Here is a 14,594-nt window from a genome sequence, read left to right on the forward strand (position 1 = left end):
AAGCCATCTCAGGCTGCCTCCAACCTGGACATGTTTCATTTGGTCCGTGCAAGTGTTTTACATATTGGAAAAATAACCTTTTTTTCCCTGGCTTCTCTTAAACATAGAGCTGGAGCTGAAGGGCAGGGCTGGGTATGAAGGGGGGTCTGTTCATTGCATGGGGAGGGAGAGGAGAAGGCCTCGACCCTTGAACAAGGCTCAGTCTGAGGTGGTTTCCTGTGCTCTGGGGAGGCCTCATCTGGTCACGGCACACCCCCAGGAGCCAGCCATTCATCCTGCAGGGAGCACAGTGCCCTCCCGTGCCCCTGCCCGCCTGGAGCCCAGGAGGGGAAAGGCAGAGGGGGCCTCTGTTTGGAGCCTTGATTCTGTGGTCCCTAGGCTCTGTGTCCCTGCCAATCCCTGCCCCTCTCTGGGCTTTCCATTTCTCATCTGTAAGATGGGCTTGCAGCCATCCCTGCCCAACTTCCAACCTGCCCACCCTGCTTTCTGATCCTCTTTCTGGAATCCACTCTCCCACTTCGCTTGTCCATCAAGGTCAGTGGGTGGGCACATGATCCGAACTCGGCCAATCAAATTCTCTCTTGGGAGAACCGGACACTTAAGGGGAACGAAGGCTAAGACAGGGAAACAAAGGTTAAGACAGGGAAACAGTTGGTGCCCTGAAGATTCTGCCCCATGGCTCCTGCTCCCGGTACCCTGGGTTCCAGCTTCTCATTCCCTGGAGGTGACCTGCTGCTGACCTTTCCAGGTTCCAGCTGGTCAACTCCTTCCTTCCGTCCTTCCTTCCGTCCTTCCTTCCTTCCTTCCTTCCTTCCTTCCTTCCTTCCCACCCTCCTTCCCTCCCTCCCTCCCTCCCTCCCTCCCTTTCTTCCAGCCTCCTCTGGCTCCCTCTTCATTTTCCTCCCTGGCATTTTCCCCAATAAATTTTGCCTCTCTGAGTCTTGGCTTCACCACCCAAAAATTGGGAATAATAATAGTATCCATTTTATAGGGTCTTGTGCAGATTAGATGAGTTAATATGAAAAAATATTTCAGATGGCCTAAGATACCAACAAAGTTAGAGCTTTAGTTAGAAAAACATTTTAAACTGCCCCTCCCTTATGGGTCTGGTTTTCGGCTTCAAAGGAGGCAGCACGCATAATATTTTCCTTCCCTGACTCAGTGTGTTTGTGGCCTTCAGGACGCAGACATGAGCCAGATCTGGTTCCCGGAAGAGACGAGGCAGGAGTGTGGGAGGAAAGGGCTGCCCTTGCCCAGTGAAAGCCCCCCATTTTCTGAAGGAGTTGGGTCTGGACATTATCCTGACCCTCCAGCAGCCCAGTAAGAGAGCAGAGGTTTGGCAGGATCAGAGAGTGGCCCAGATGTCTTGTCTCTACTGGACCATGAACATCTGGACACCCTGAGACTCCTTCCGGAGAGTCTGGATGATTGTCACTAGCTGGCGGCCCTGGTACAGCTGGACAGAAGAGGGAACTTCCTGAGAGTCCACCTGAGAGGTGGGCTTCCCTACCCCGATGAAGGCTTAGACATGCCCATTGCACAGATGAGGCAAAGCAACTCGCTTAGGGTCACATGGCAAATGAGTGGCAATGTTGGGATTTGCGTTCAGCCCTCAAGCCCTTGGAGGTCCCCACCCTTTCACCATGGGCTGCGGGGTGGTGGGGGGGTCTTCTTTCATCTTCACTCCTGAGGATGTACCAGTCTTGCCCCCACGGGGACCCTGTCAGTCCTCATGGGTCAGGGGAGTTTGGAGTGTCTGTTACTTCCCAGACCCTGCCTGTCCCTGCAAGATGTTGTAGCTATGACAGCTGGACACTCTATCAGCTCGATAATGCAGAAAGCCCGAGGTGTAAAAAATAGGAAAAAAAAGAAGGCAGTAAAAAATAATAAGATGAGACAACATTTTGAAAGCTCACCGTGCGCTGGCACTGTGACAGGTGTTTCAGATGTATTATTTATTATCTCATGTAGTCCTCGCCACATCCATAACTGGAAGGTCATCTCGGTTAGAAATGGTTTTGGCTGCATGGAAGAGAAAATCTGACTCACGGCGTATTTACTCGATTACCTCATTAAACAAGTCTAGCCCTTTCTGCGGAAGTGCAGTGGCGGCGGCAGGCGCGACCCGCAGAAGGACGCTGGTGAGTTTGTGAACCTGTACGTGAGGTGGAAACGCTCCGCCAGCCACCGCATCACCGGCGCCAAGGACGACATGGCCATCCCGATGATGAACGTGGCCAAGGTTGACGAGGGGCCACACAGGTTCAAGGGCCAGTTTAAAACCTTTGCTATCTGCTATTGGCAGGCTGGGCGAGTCCGATGACTCCCTTCTCAGACTGGTCAAGGCCCATGACATCACCTCAAAGGACTTCCGACGGGAGAGCATTGCAGATGTGAAATTTGTCATAAATAAATAGTGAACCATGCCTCCCCCCACCCACCCACAAAAAGGGAGTCTAGAGGTAGGTTGTTCCAGGGAGGGTTGCTCTGCAGCTGTAGTTTGGGGCTGTGCAATTTTACTTGCCTTTCCTCCTAACACCCCCACCATCACAACCTCATACAAGGGCACCCGAAAAAGAAGAGGCAAACAGGGTGGGAAAATATGCCAGAAGGCACCCCACAGCCACCCTGGATCCATCCTTAGCAAAGAGGGATTTCCCTGGCTGGCTCACATGCATGGTAGTTCACTTCCTGGGAAGGGGATGGGGCCACCTTCCTAACCACCTACCGGATTCCTGAACAAAAGCAGATTCTGTTTGCAAGGGGGAAGCTGGGAGGCCCCAGAAACATCCTCTCCTTGGTGTATGAGCACTGGTCTCCTTCCTTGGGGGAATTTTGCCCCTGGGTTGAGGGGGAAGGAGGGACATGCTATCTGGGACCCTGGTCTGCACACAAGCGAGGGGTGTGGGGTAGAAATTGAGCACCTACTGTGTGCCAGGCCCCACAGTGGGTGATTTCATCCTCTCCTCATTTATTTCTGTCCTCACAGTAGCCCTGTGAGGAATGAACTTGTTCATCCCATTCTGTAGATGAGAAAACTGAGCCTGAGCTCACGCAGGAGGTGAGAGGCTGACCTGGGATAAGCCCTGAGCTTGGTCATCTTTCACGAATGCTTAACTGTGCGTCAGGCACTCCTCTGATAGGCCTGTCACCTGGATTAGGTCATTTACCTAATGACAATTTACCTAATGAGGTGCTGAGGCTTGGGGAGGTGGAGCAGACTGCTCAGGGTCCCACAGCCCAGTATAGGCTGAGCCGGGCTGTGAGCCCCACTGCCAGAAGGTTGCCCATGGGCCCCCAAATTGGGGGAAAAGCCCCCAGCCTGTTCTGTAGCCTTTTGGGGGTTGTTGGCTTCAGCAGACAAGCTGGATAAATAAACAAGAGGCTCAGGAAGCTCCTTTTCCTTTTTGATGTCCTGAATCCGCTGAGACCACATGAGCATCACCTAGCTGCCTTGTCATCCATCACTAAATAGGGAAATAAGTAAACCCTTAATGTGATAGCAGGAAATGTTAAGTACTGGCAAGGGAAATAAAACAGGATAAGGCAACAGAGAGTGATGGTGTGACTGCTTTAGACCAGGTGGTCACGGAGGGCTTCTCTGAGGAGGCGACAGTCGAGCAAAGACAGAGGGACAAGGGATGGGAAGGAAAGAGCCCTCTGTGCAAGTCTCCAACAGAAGAGCATTCCAGGCAGAAAGAAGAGCAAGTGCAAAGGCCCTGTGGTGGGAGTGAGTTTGGCACACTTGCGGAAGGATGAGAGATGTGCGTGGTTGAAGCTGAGTGGGTGAGGGGGAGGGAGGGGGATCAAGAGGCCAGGGGGGTGAAGGTGGAAGAGGCAGATCACCCAGGTCCTTGTAGCACCTTGTAAGGTCCTGGGCTGTGCTGTGAGTGAGGCGGAGCCATGGATGGCTCTGAGTGGGGTTCAGGGACAGGATCTGACTTAGGTGCTAGTGACTTAGCATCTGACTAAGAAAGGACACTAAGAAGCTAGGAAAATTCCAAGGCCAGTAGAATGGGGAAACTGAGACAAGAAAATGAAACAAGGCCAATCAGTTTGAGTAATTTACAACCACCTGGTGAATCACAGGAGCTTATCTCCCCTAACCATGGTACTGAGAGTGAATGGTTTATACCTCTCCTCCCTGACCAGAGGACACTGTAACCTCCCTGGCCATAAACCACAAGTGTCGGGGAAGAGAGGAAGGCTGATGCAAATGGAGGGAGAGATAACAGGGAACAAAGGGAGCCAGCTCGGGAAGAAGCTGCAGACTCCCTTTTCAGCTCCCCTCCCCTTACTGTCCAGAGAAACAGCACATCTGTGCTTCTCCTTGGAATTTCCCCCTCCCAAATTCCCACGATTCCCCTGTATAAACTTACCTCTGAAAGCCCAAGGTAAAGTGGGTGTTAGGGTTTCTACCTGCCACCTTCTCCGATTGCTGGCCTCTGAGATTAGTAAAAACGCAATTATAATCCAATCCCTGTTTCTGCTTTTTGGCGGAGAGGTGACAGGCAGCACGAGCCCTGGACTCAGTGACCCCCTCCGGTTTCAAAACTGGCAAAGTCAGTGTTGGCGCTGACTGTCGCTACCAGAACCAGTAACTAGAGACAAGCAACGACTGCATCTTTTTTTTAAATATATTTATTGATTATGCTATTACAGTTGTCCCATTTCCCCCCCCACTCCAATCCATCCTGCCCACCCCCTCCCTCCCACATTCCCCCCTATAGTTCATGTCCATGGGTCATACTTATAAGTTCTTTGGCTTCTACATTTCCTCCCCCTGTCTATTTTCCACCTATCATCTATGCTACTTATTCTCTGTACCTTTCCCCCGCTCTCCTGCTCCCACTCCCCTATTGACACCCCTCCATGTGATCTCCATCTCTATGGTTCTGTTCCTGTTCTAGTTGTTTGCCTAGTTTGCTCTTGTTTTTGTTTTAGGTGTGGTCGTTAATAACTGTGAGTTTGCTGTCATTTTTACTGTTCCTATTTTTGATCTTCTTTTTCTTAGGTAACTCCCTTTAACATTTCATATAATAAGGGCTTGGTGATGATGAACTTCTTTAACTTGACCTTATCTGAGAAGCACTTTATCTTCCCTTCCATTCTAAATGATAGCTTTGCTGGATACAGTAATCTTGGATGTAGGTCCTTGCATTTAATCTTGGGTAATGTAATGATGATGTGCCTTGGTGTGTTTCTCCTTGGGTCCAGCTTCTTTGGGACTCTCTGAGCTTCCTGGACTTCCCAGAAGTCTATTTCCTTTGCCATATTAGGGAAGTTCTCCTTCATTATTTGTTCAAATAAGTTTTCAATTTTTTGTTCTTCCTCTTCTCCTTCTGGCACCCCTATAGTTCGGATGTTGGAACGTTTTGAGATGTCCTGGAGGTTCCTAAGCCTCTCCTCATTTTTCCGAGTTCTTGTTTCTTCATTCTTTTCTGGTTGGATGTTTCTTTCTTCCTTCTGGTCCACACCGTTTATTTGAGTCCCAGTTTCCTTCGCATCACTATTGGTTCCCTGTACATTTTCCTTTGTTTCTCTTAGCATAGGCTTCATTTTTTCATCTATTTTTCGAACAGATTCAACCAATTCTGTGAGCATCTTGATAACCAGTGCTTTGAACTGTGCATCCGATAGGTTGGCTATCTCTTCGTTGCTTAGTTGTATTTTTTCTGGAGCTTTGAAGTGTTCTGTCATTTGGGCCTTTTTTTTTTTTTTTTTTTTTTTTTTTTTGGTCTTGGCGTGTCTGTTACTTTAAGGGGTGGAGCCTTAGGTGTTCACCGGGGCGGGGTAACGCTGGTCGCTGTGCTGTGACGCTGTACGTGGGGGAGGGGTCGAGAGGGAGCAATGGCGCCCGCCTCACCTTCCTCCAGATTTCAGTCTTTCACTCGGATACCCACAATCAAACTGGGCCCCTCTGGTGCTGGTTCCCGAGTGGGCGGGCCTGTGCACACTCTAGGCCCCTGTGGGTCTCTCCAACGACCTCTCCCGTGAGGCTGGGAGTCTCTCCTGCTGCCGCCCCAACCCCCAGGGGCGCTTTCAATCAGAGGTTTGAGGCTTTATTTCCCGGAGCTGGAGCCCTGGGTTGCGCAGCCTGCTTCGATCCCCGCCCCGCCGTTCGCCCGGTTTATCTGTGTGCGAATGTGGGGCTCCGGGGTGCTACCCACTGCTCTGCCTGCCCCGCTCTCCGCCACTCTGAGTCCGGCCCTCTCGGTTTATCTGTGCAAATGTGGGGCCGCAGGGTCTGCTAGTGCTCGGCCTGCCTGCCCCGTTCGTCCCACACCCCGCCAGTCTCGGTCCCGCCACGGCCACGCGAGTCCTCTCCACCCCGGTGCCTGTCTCAGCCCCTCCTACCGGTCTGGATGAATGTTTATTTTGTATTTCCTTGGTGTTGGACCCCCTTGCCGTTCGATTTTCTGTCAGTTCTGGTTGTGCGAGGAGGCGCAGTGTGTCTACCTACGCCGCCATCTTGGTTCTCCCAACGACTGCATCTTTATGGGCTATTCAGGTGCCAGTGACCTGAGAAGATGGCAGGTTGTGTACCCTCAGAAACCTTCTTAACATTTCCTCTCAAGCCGATCCTTTTATAAGAAGAGAAGGGGTAGGTAAGGGGTCTGGAAAAAAGGTTATTGGATAAGAGTTGCAGTCGAGTTTCCTAGTACTTCTTTATCTGTCGATCAACAATTCTTTATCTGCATTCCTTCTCCGGAATGCAATGCCTCCCTCGTGGGGATGTGGGGATATCATCTGCTTGCAGACCCGCTGGGGCACAAAGGTTGAATTGCTGGTCGACCTCCTGGAGTCACGTAGGTCTTGTAATTCTAATTCCTGGAATAACAGCTTTCCACATGCATCAATCATTTAAGCTTATCAACTCTAGCTAAGGCTAAAATCTTCAACTCTTGGTTCCCCCATCCCTAACAGGATCCTTTTGACTACTGGCGGGGGTGGGGGGGGTGGGGAGAATGGGCTGTGGAGAGATGAGGGCTGAAGCCAGGAGCCTGGGCAGGAGTAACAGCTCCTAAGAGGGCTATTCGGAAGAGGACATGAACCTGCCAAAATTCCTCCAGCACTGAGAGTGAACACAGGACTAGGAGCAAAGCTTCTGGGTCCCAGCTGCACAGTCCGCCCATGGTCTCACAAAACTCACTCATGCCAAGCACTCAGTGTGTGCGACTCCATCTTACAGATGAGCTCCCCTCAATTCCTCGCACCCGCCCTGAGGAATACACGCCAATCAGTCTGGTCCCAGATAAGTAATTGGCCCCAGAAAAGATGAGTTACCTGTGTGCGAGGTCGGCCAGGGTGGGAATGGGGGCCAGCGGTTGCAGGGAGTGGAGAGCGTGTCTCAAACCTAACAAAAACACCTAATGTGAGGCCCAGGCCTTGGAGCTAGAAGCCCAGGTTCTCACTGGCACCCAGATGTGGTCTCCTGCGGAGCCAATGGCGGTGCCTCGAGGCTGGCACCTTAACCACCTTAATCCTGACAATGGCGCCCACACCCTGAGCCCCTGCCACAGCCCAGGTACAGGGCTGGGCGCTTCACACTCACTGGTGGGGCCCTTACAGCAGGTGCGGACTGGGGAGATGGAGCCCATCCGAGAAGCTCTAATAACCACCCCCCTGCAGTGATGCAGGTAGTACACCTGTGGGTAGAGTCCAGCCCAAACCCGCCCCGCCCCAGCCCCCCCACAGCATAGCCAGCACAAGGTCTCTAAGTGGTCCAGGTGGAGATGGGACGAGGAGCGGGTAGTGGAGGTGGTTTAGGTGGAAAGTGATGGAAAGCCCCCCACCCATCCACCAGTCACCCTCCCAACCTCGTACTCCCTTCCCTATGCCGGTATTTCCACCTCCCCCTTCCCCCACACCCCCTTTCCTCCCTCACAGAATTTCTGCCTCCTTGCACATCCTCTCCCTTTCTGTCACCGCCCCACGACGTCCTACCACAACCCTTCCTCCCTCCCGCGTCTCCCCTTTCCTCCATCCCACATTTCCCACCGCCCCTCCCCTCCACACATTCCTGGCCCAGGGGGTGGGGGCCTGTCTCTGCCGGAGCCGAGAGGAGGGGGTCTCCAAGAACGCCCACAGCGACCCCTCGGGACCTGGGAGGGATAGACGGCCCCGCCCCGTGCCCCTAAATGGGCCCGGCCTGTGGGCTGGAGGGAGGACGCAGGGGCGGGGAGAGGCACCTGGGTGGGCCGGGCCACCCCCGAACCCGCCCGCAGTCTCCCGCGCAGGGTCGCTGCCGGCTTGCTCTGGGTTGTGCTCCTCGGACCATGCCCTGGGCCGTGCTCTTCGGCCTCCTGGCCGCGCTGCTGCTGCTGCTGCTACTGACCCGCCGACGCACGCGGTGAGTGTCCCCAAGCCCCGCCGGCCCGCGCCGCCCGGCGGGACAAAAGGGGCGTCTCCGCTCCCCGGCCCGGGCTGCAGCTGGGGGTCGTGGAGCCAGCGGAAGGCCAGGCCGCAGAACCTCCCATCCTCGCCCCCGCCCCTGGGAGGTGGGAGTCCAGGCCCCTCGCACAAGGGGCTCCCCGCGCTTATCCCCGGGAGGGGTCGGGCCGGGCGCCACCCCCTCTCTGCAAAGCAGGGGGTGGGGCGTCTCAGGAAGGTGTGGGCTGGAGGGCTAGGTCGCGGGAGGCTGACACCTACTGCACAGGCTCGGTCGGCCGGGCCTGTCCCAGAGCGCGACCGCTGGGATGTGCGCTGGGGTTCCAGGTGAGGACCCAAGGTCTGTGGGTCAGGAAAGGTGCGTGGACGGGCTCGGTGGAAGCCCTCTCCGGCTCTCCAGCCGATACCTGAATCCAGCACCTACTTGGTTGGTGCAAACCCCGGCCTTGCTCTCTGCAGTCCGGTGGTGTAGCCTCCTCCTCATTCCTATTCCACAGATGGGAGAAATGGGGCTAGGGGGAGGCCCTCTGACCAGCCCCGAAACCGCCTTCCACGGGAGTCCCCGACCTGGACGAGGGGGCTGGGTGGGCTGGGTGTTTCCCTCTGCCCCCGGGGAGAAACTGAGGCCCAGAAAGGGGTCTCCCCTGCCGGAGGTCCCACGGCTTCGGCAGAACCAAGGAGAAATGTCTCAGCTTCCTAGTCCCAAAGGTTTTTCTGTGCCATTGAGAATCTGCAGTTTAGGAGAAAAAGTAAAATCTCTTACCCCTCAAGCCAGGGAGATGGCAGCAGGCCTTTTTCGTTTTCTGGAACACAAAAAATTAATTTGCACAAGGAATAGCTGAATGCCTTGACTTAAAACAAATATCCCATGAGAGATGAGCCTTTCTAACCACCCTTCCCACAATTCTGGACTTCTGCTGTTGATTCGTTTGGGGCAACCTTCCAGATTTTTAGAGTACACTTTTCACTTTAGACTAGCGTTATATTTACAAAAAAGTTGCAAGGGTAGTACAAAGAGTTCCCAAAGGCCCCTCACCCAGTTTCTGCTCTTGTTAACATTTTTCCCGTGTCATATACACTTGTCAAAACTAAAAACCACCTCTGGCCTGTTACAACTAACCAAACTGCGGGCTTTATTTGAATTTCAGCAGTTTTTCCATTCATGTCTTCTTTCTGCTCCGGCATCCAATCCAGGATATCATATCACCTCAGCCTCCCCTGCTGTTTTTACAATTTCTCGTACACATGTTAGGCCATTGGACGCGAGCCCGCAGATAAGACAGGGCAGTGTAAGTGTGTGTGTTTAAACCCGACAGCCCGAAAATTCCAGAAATTTTCTGGAAACTTTTTATTTTTAAACAGTATGTTAGTTGAATTTCCAAACAAGAAGTTCATGATATTTCGCTTCAACAATCAGACACATTTCCAGGTGAAATTGAACACCAGGTATTCAATCATTGGCCTGGAAAAGAAAAAAGAAAAAGAAAAAATAATAGTCCTGTTACTTCACACAAAAGGGGGAAAAAAGACAACAAATACGTTTCCCTATGATGAAATGAGTTATTTTCTCAAGTTGTCAGGCTTTTTGGGTACTCGGTGTAGAGGCGGGTTCAGACTTTATGTCGGCTTTTCTTTCACTCCAGATTTCAGTTCCGACATTTGTCCAGGTTGCTACATGGAGATCTGATTCAACCTTTTGATTTTCCATGTAGGGTTCCGTAGTATGAATAGTGGCAGGCTTCTTTCTGCCTTTGTATTCCTGTCCCTACTGGTGGATTTTTAGGTTGTTGCCCGTGTTTTTGCTATTTCAGACAGTGAGCTGTGGTTTTCCTGTGGGGCATCCTGGTCTGTGCTTTTCTCAGGGTGACTGCATTTTTCTTGGGGTGATGGCGGCAGCCATGGGAGGCAGGGGACCTGGGTGCTCAGTGTATGACAGTTTCCAGCCTCTAGGAATAAGAAGGTGAGAACTACTCTCTGCCTCAGTTTCCCAGTCTTTAAAGTAGGGCTGCTGATGATGATAGTAGGTGAGAGTGGAATTGCTGGGTTAGCAGGAATGCCAATTAAACATTGTTTTAGCTAATTCTTGCTAGATCCAGAGAACTAATTTATCTTCGAGGGTGTTTATTTTTATATCTGTCGGCAGTTTAGGGGGGTCAGCAAGTGGGTACAGGGGAGAAGTATGGGTGCAGGGGTTACTGACAGCCGGGGGACAGTTGCACAGACCCTGGGGAGACCCAATGGGGACCCCAATTTAAGCCCCAATCTCATCTCCTGCTCCTGACTCAGTGAGGGGTGCTCTTTTACCCCCGCTGTACAGAGGAGGAAACAGGCTCAGAGAGACCAAGCAACTTGCCCAAGGTCTGCCTGGATTAAAAATCTGGGCTGCATGAAATTTTAATTCCTAGGAAAAATGACTTCTCGCTCTTTGCACACGTTATAGTTGCGATCTGAATGCTCAAAAGCCTTAGAGCCCTGACTGGCGTGGTTCAGTGGGATGGGTGTCGTACCCTAAGCCCAGACGCCACCAGTTCGATTCCCAGTCAGGGCACATGCCTGGGTTGCAGGCCAGGTCTCCGGCTGTGGTCGTGTGTGAGAGGCGACCACTCGATGTTTCTGTCCCTCTCTTTCCCTCCCTTCCCCTCTCTCTAAAATTAAATAAATAAATAAAATCTTTAAAAATAGTGTTAGAGCCACACGATGTTAAGATAGTGAGAGATGCAGCTACCACCAGAAGATTCTTAAGACAAATAACCAAGTGCTGGAAAAAAAGGCGGATGATGCTGATGCTGTAGAGATGGCGATCCAACGTTTGGGTCAAAACAAGCAAGGCCCCGCACTTCCCTGGGGTCATGCCTTTCTCCTGACTGACCCCTGATGTAACACTCATCGCCCCGGGCCTCGAAAGGCTGAGTGACCTCCTTAGGGTCACACAGAAGTTCTATTCCACATCTAGTGTGTTCCCAAGTTTATGCTTTTTCCAGTGAAAAGAAAAAAGCACTACTTCAGTCAGTCAGCAGCTCTCTCCCTACGTGTGGCTTTGTTCTGTTTAAAATTAAAACAGTTTACTTATGAAAAATTTCATCTAAACAGAAAAATAGAAGGAATAGTATAAGAACCCCCATGTACTCATCACCTAGATTTGACAGTTGCCAACATTTCAAAACAAATTACAGGTGTCAGACTACCTTACCACTAAGTATCTCAGTATGCATGTCAAAAACAGTAACAACCGCAATTCTGTTATCTTGAGAATATAAAAAATAATTCTTAATGTCGTCTAGTTCCAAATCCAAATTCAAAGTTCTGTAATTATGGCAAGAATTTGTAAGCCCAGCTTACTAACTGTGAGTGTGTGCCTGGGAGGGGCGGTGAGCTGGGAGTTAGGAATCTGACTTCTGTGCCTGCTGAGGCCGTGGGCTGCCACGGGAGTATCAGAGACCTTCTTGCTTTCCCAGCCTGTGTTTTTCCATCTGTCCTCTGAGCTGGCTCATGTCGCTGGTCTCTCACGCCCCAGCCACTTTGCCAGGCCGAGTGCATCCCTTCCTCTTCGGGCCTGTGTGACTGCTGTGGGGAGCCTTGGGAGAGGTCTCCTGGGTGGGAAGCCCCTTTTCTGGGGAACCAGAGGCCACAAGTGGCCTCGAGTGAGGGTTCCTGGTGGTTCAAGGGCTGATGTTAGCCCTTGCAGAATATGGAATTTCTAAGAACAAATCAAGCTGTCTCCTTCCAACATGTACTAATCAGAGGTCACCAAATGGTGGTCTGTGGCTGGATTCAACCCCAGGCAGGCATGGTATGTACCACACAGCACAGGGGGAGAGAACTGGGGGACTCCATACACAAAATTCCAGATTTCCAGCTTCTTGTGAAAAAAAAAAAAAAAAGGAAGATCTAAAAACACTTGCCTGGGAGTTAGTAGTAGAGTCCCTGCTAGACCGCGCCATAGTCCCCACCACTCCCTATTGCCTCTCGAACATGCAGCTGTTGTATTTATCACTATACAGGTTTTTTCTTGTGTTGAGAAACAGTTCTCTGAATCTGTGTCTATTATTTACAAAAACAGGAAAACAAAACTAGAGCAAGATGGCCACATGCTTTTTCTACACAGCGGGAGGCCATGAGAGGGAGTAATGGAAGAAGGTTAGGGAGGCCGTGGGTGAATGGCAACCAGCCCCCTTCTGTTCTCCCATTAAATCCTCCTAGAGCCTGTGGCCCTGAATTGAATAGAAAATACTGGACAGAGAGGTTGGGCAATGCACCAGCATTGCACAGCAAAGTGATGTCGCCTTGTCTGTGAGTGAGGAATGGGCAGTTTTTGGAGGACCGCATGTGATGGGAATTAAAACTCAGAAAAGGTGCCTTGGTATCCAAACCAGGGAGGGCAGGCGGCAGTCAGCTCTGTGGGCGGGAGCCTGGCAGTACCCGAAAACAGTGAGAGTGTCAGTGGTAGAGGCTAGAGACCGCAGACCCCAAAATAGAGCCTCCTTTGCCCCACTGGCCAGGCTGAGTCACACTGGAATGTGGCCTGGGTCTGAGTTAGGTCGGGAGCTGGCAGAGCCTGCGCCACACCAGGGGGGTCAGACGCCTGGCCTCCCAGCTTCCTGCCTTTGTCTGCACCTCCTTGGGACTTTTCTAGGGAAAGATGAAAGCTGCCAGAAATAACACTTGGCTTGCTGGGGAGCTCAAGCCAGAATAAAGGGTAGGAAAGGAAGCCCCCGCCCCACCCGCATCCCCAAAGACCTCTTAGGGGAAAATCTCAGGCCCTGCATTTGTGCAGGTTGCTGAAACCTCTCGGTGTCTTAGTTTCCTCATCTGCAAAGTGGAGATGCAGATGTTCACTTGGGGAGACTGGGGGCCAGGGTAGCCTCCCTGCAGCCAGACCTGCCTGAGTTAGAAACCCAGATCCTCCACACTGGGCCCTGGGTGAGTGACTCAGCCCTCGGCCTCAGTTTCATCTGCTGTAAAATGGGCTTCATAGTAACAATTCCCTCCTCATAGGGTGGCACAGCCAGGGCTCATGAAGTGTTGGCCATTAATACCAAGCGAGGACACCTTTGGAAAATGCAAGCACCTGACACATTGTTTTCACCCAATAAACGGTGCCTGGGATTCTATGGGTCCTGCTCCTCAGGCCCCAGACTAGTCCCAGCAATGAGGTACCGGGCACTAGCCATTCTGTCTGACTCCCTTGATCTGCACCACGGCCTGACGTGGTCAGTAGGTGGTCAACCCTGTATTACAGATGAGGCGACTGAGGCATGGAGAGGCAAAGCCACACAGCCAGCAAGTGCATGGCTGGGATTTAAAGCCAGAAAGTGTGCTAAAGTCGGGCTCATAACCACCACACCCTCCTGCCAGAAACGCTGCTCCCCTGCCCTGTCTCTGGGCCGGTGTGCCTCGGGCTAATGGGTTACTCCGGCCCGGGCTCTGCCAGCGTGCCACCCCACCTTTCAGGGGAGCCTTCTGAGAAGTGGCCTTGACCCAGGGGCTCACAAAAAGACAAGGGGAAAGAGAAGGTCTTGGTAGCTCCCTGGCACCCCCTTAGGACCCCCGACCCATGACTTTGCACGTCTCCTCCATGATGGGCTCAGAGGCAGAGTGGGGGCCGGGGAGAGAGGAGGAGGTGGTGGCAGGAGGCACTTCCCAGTGTTCCCAAGCCTCCTCTGTGTTCTGCTCCCGTAATTCCCAAACTCCGGCTCTCAAGTCTGACCAGTCTCTCCAATCACCACCTGTCCCACACTTTGGGTTACACTGGGGAACAGCCAGAGGGAGGGGAAGAAGGGGGAAGACAAGGTGGTGTTCCCCCGGACAGCTAGGGGAGCACAAAAGCCCACAGTCCTGGAAGCGGGGGAGTCCGATGCTCAGGCTGGCTCCCTGGGGACTGTGGCCTGCGCTCCCACTGTCATTGCTCTCTAGGCGGTTACAGTGGCCTCCTGACACCTATCCCTGCTGCCTCTCTCTTATTTGCAACCTTTTAAAAGCTCATTACTTCCCAATTCCCGCTTCAAACCCTCCAGAGGATCCCCATTGCTCTTGATGCCCTCTCCTTGCTTTTTGGGTCCTTGTGGTCCACAGGTCACCTCCAACATCATCTCCTGCCTATCAAAGGCCCCCACCCCCCAATTCTCCACTCCAGCCACATCAGCTTCTGTTGTGAAAACCTCACCAAGTGCGTTCCCACCCCAGGGCCTTTGCGCTTGCTGTGC

The 14,594-nt window shown here is 52.4% G+C and overlaps 1 protein-coding gene and 1 pseudogene across 1 annotated transcript in view; both read left to right on the forward strand.

Annotated features, from left to right (window-relative positions):
• The first annotated feature begins 1,643 nt into the window (after positions 1-1,643).
• LOC112303772 (small ribosomal subunit protein eS21 pseudogene) lies at positions 1,644-2,417 on the forward strand (annotated as a pseudogene).
• Positions 2,418-8,010: 5,593 nt separating this feature from the next.
• Positions 8,011-14,594, forward strand: part of PTGIS (prostaglandin I2 synthase) — a 38,333-nt gene continuing 31,749 nt past the window's right edge. The window contains exon 1 of the mRNA XM_053927055.2: positions 8,011-8,353. Coding sequence (XP_053783030.1) covers positions 8,142-8,353 — 212 coding nt within the window. The 5' untranslated portion in view covers positions 8,011-8,141. The remainder of the gene's footprint in view (positions 8,354-14,594) is intronic.

This window comes from Desmodus rotundus, chromosome 6 (assembly GCF_022682495.2).
Source record: "Desmodus rotundus isolate HL8 chromosome 6, HLdesRot8A.1, whole genome shotgun sequence".
In the NCBI taxonomy this organism is placed as follows: domain Eukaryota; kingdom Metazoa; phylum Chordata; class Mammalia; order Chiroptera; family Phyllostomidae; genus Desmodus; species Desmodus rotundus.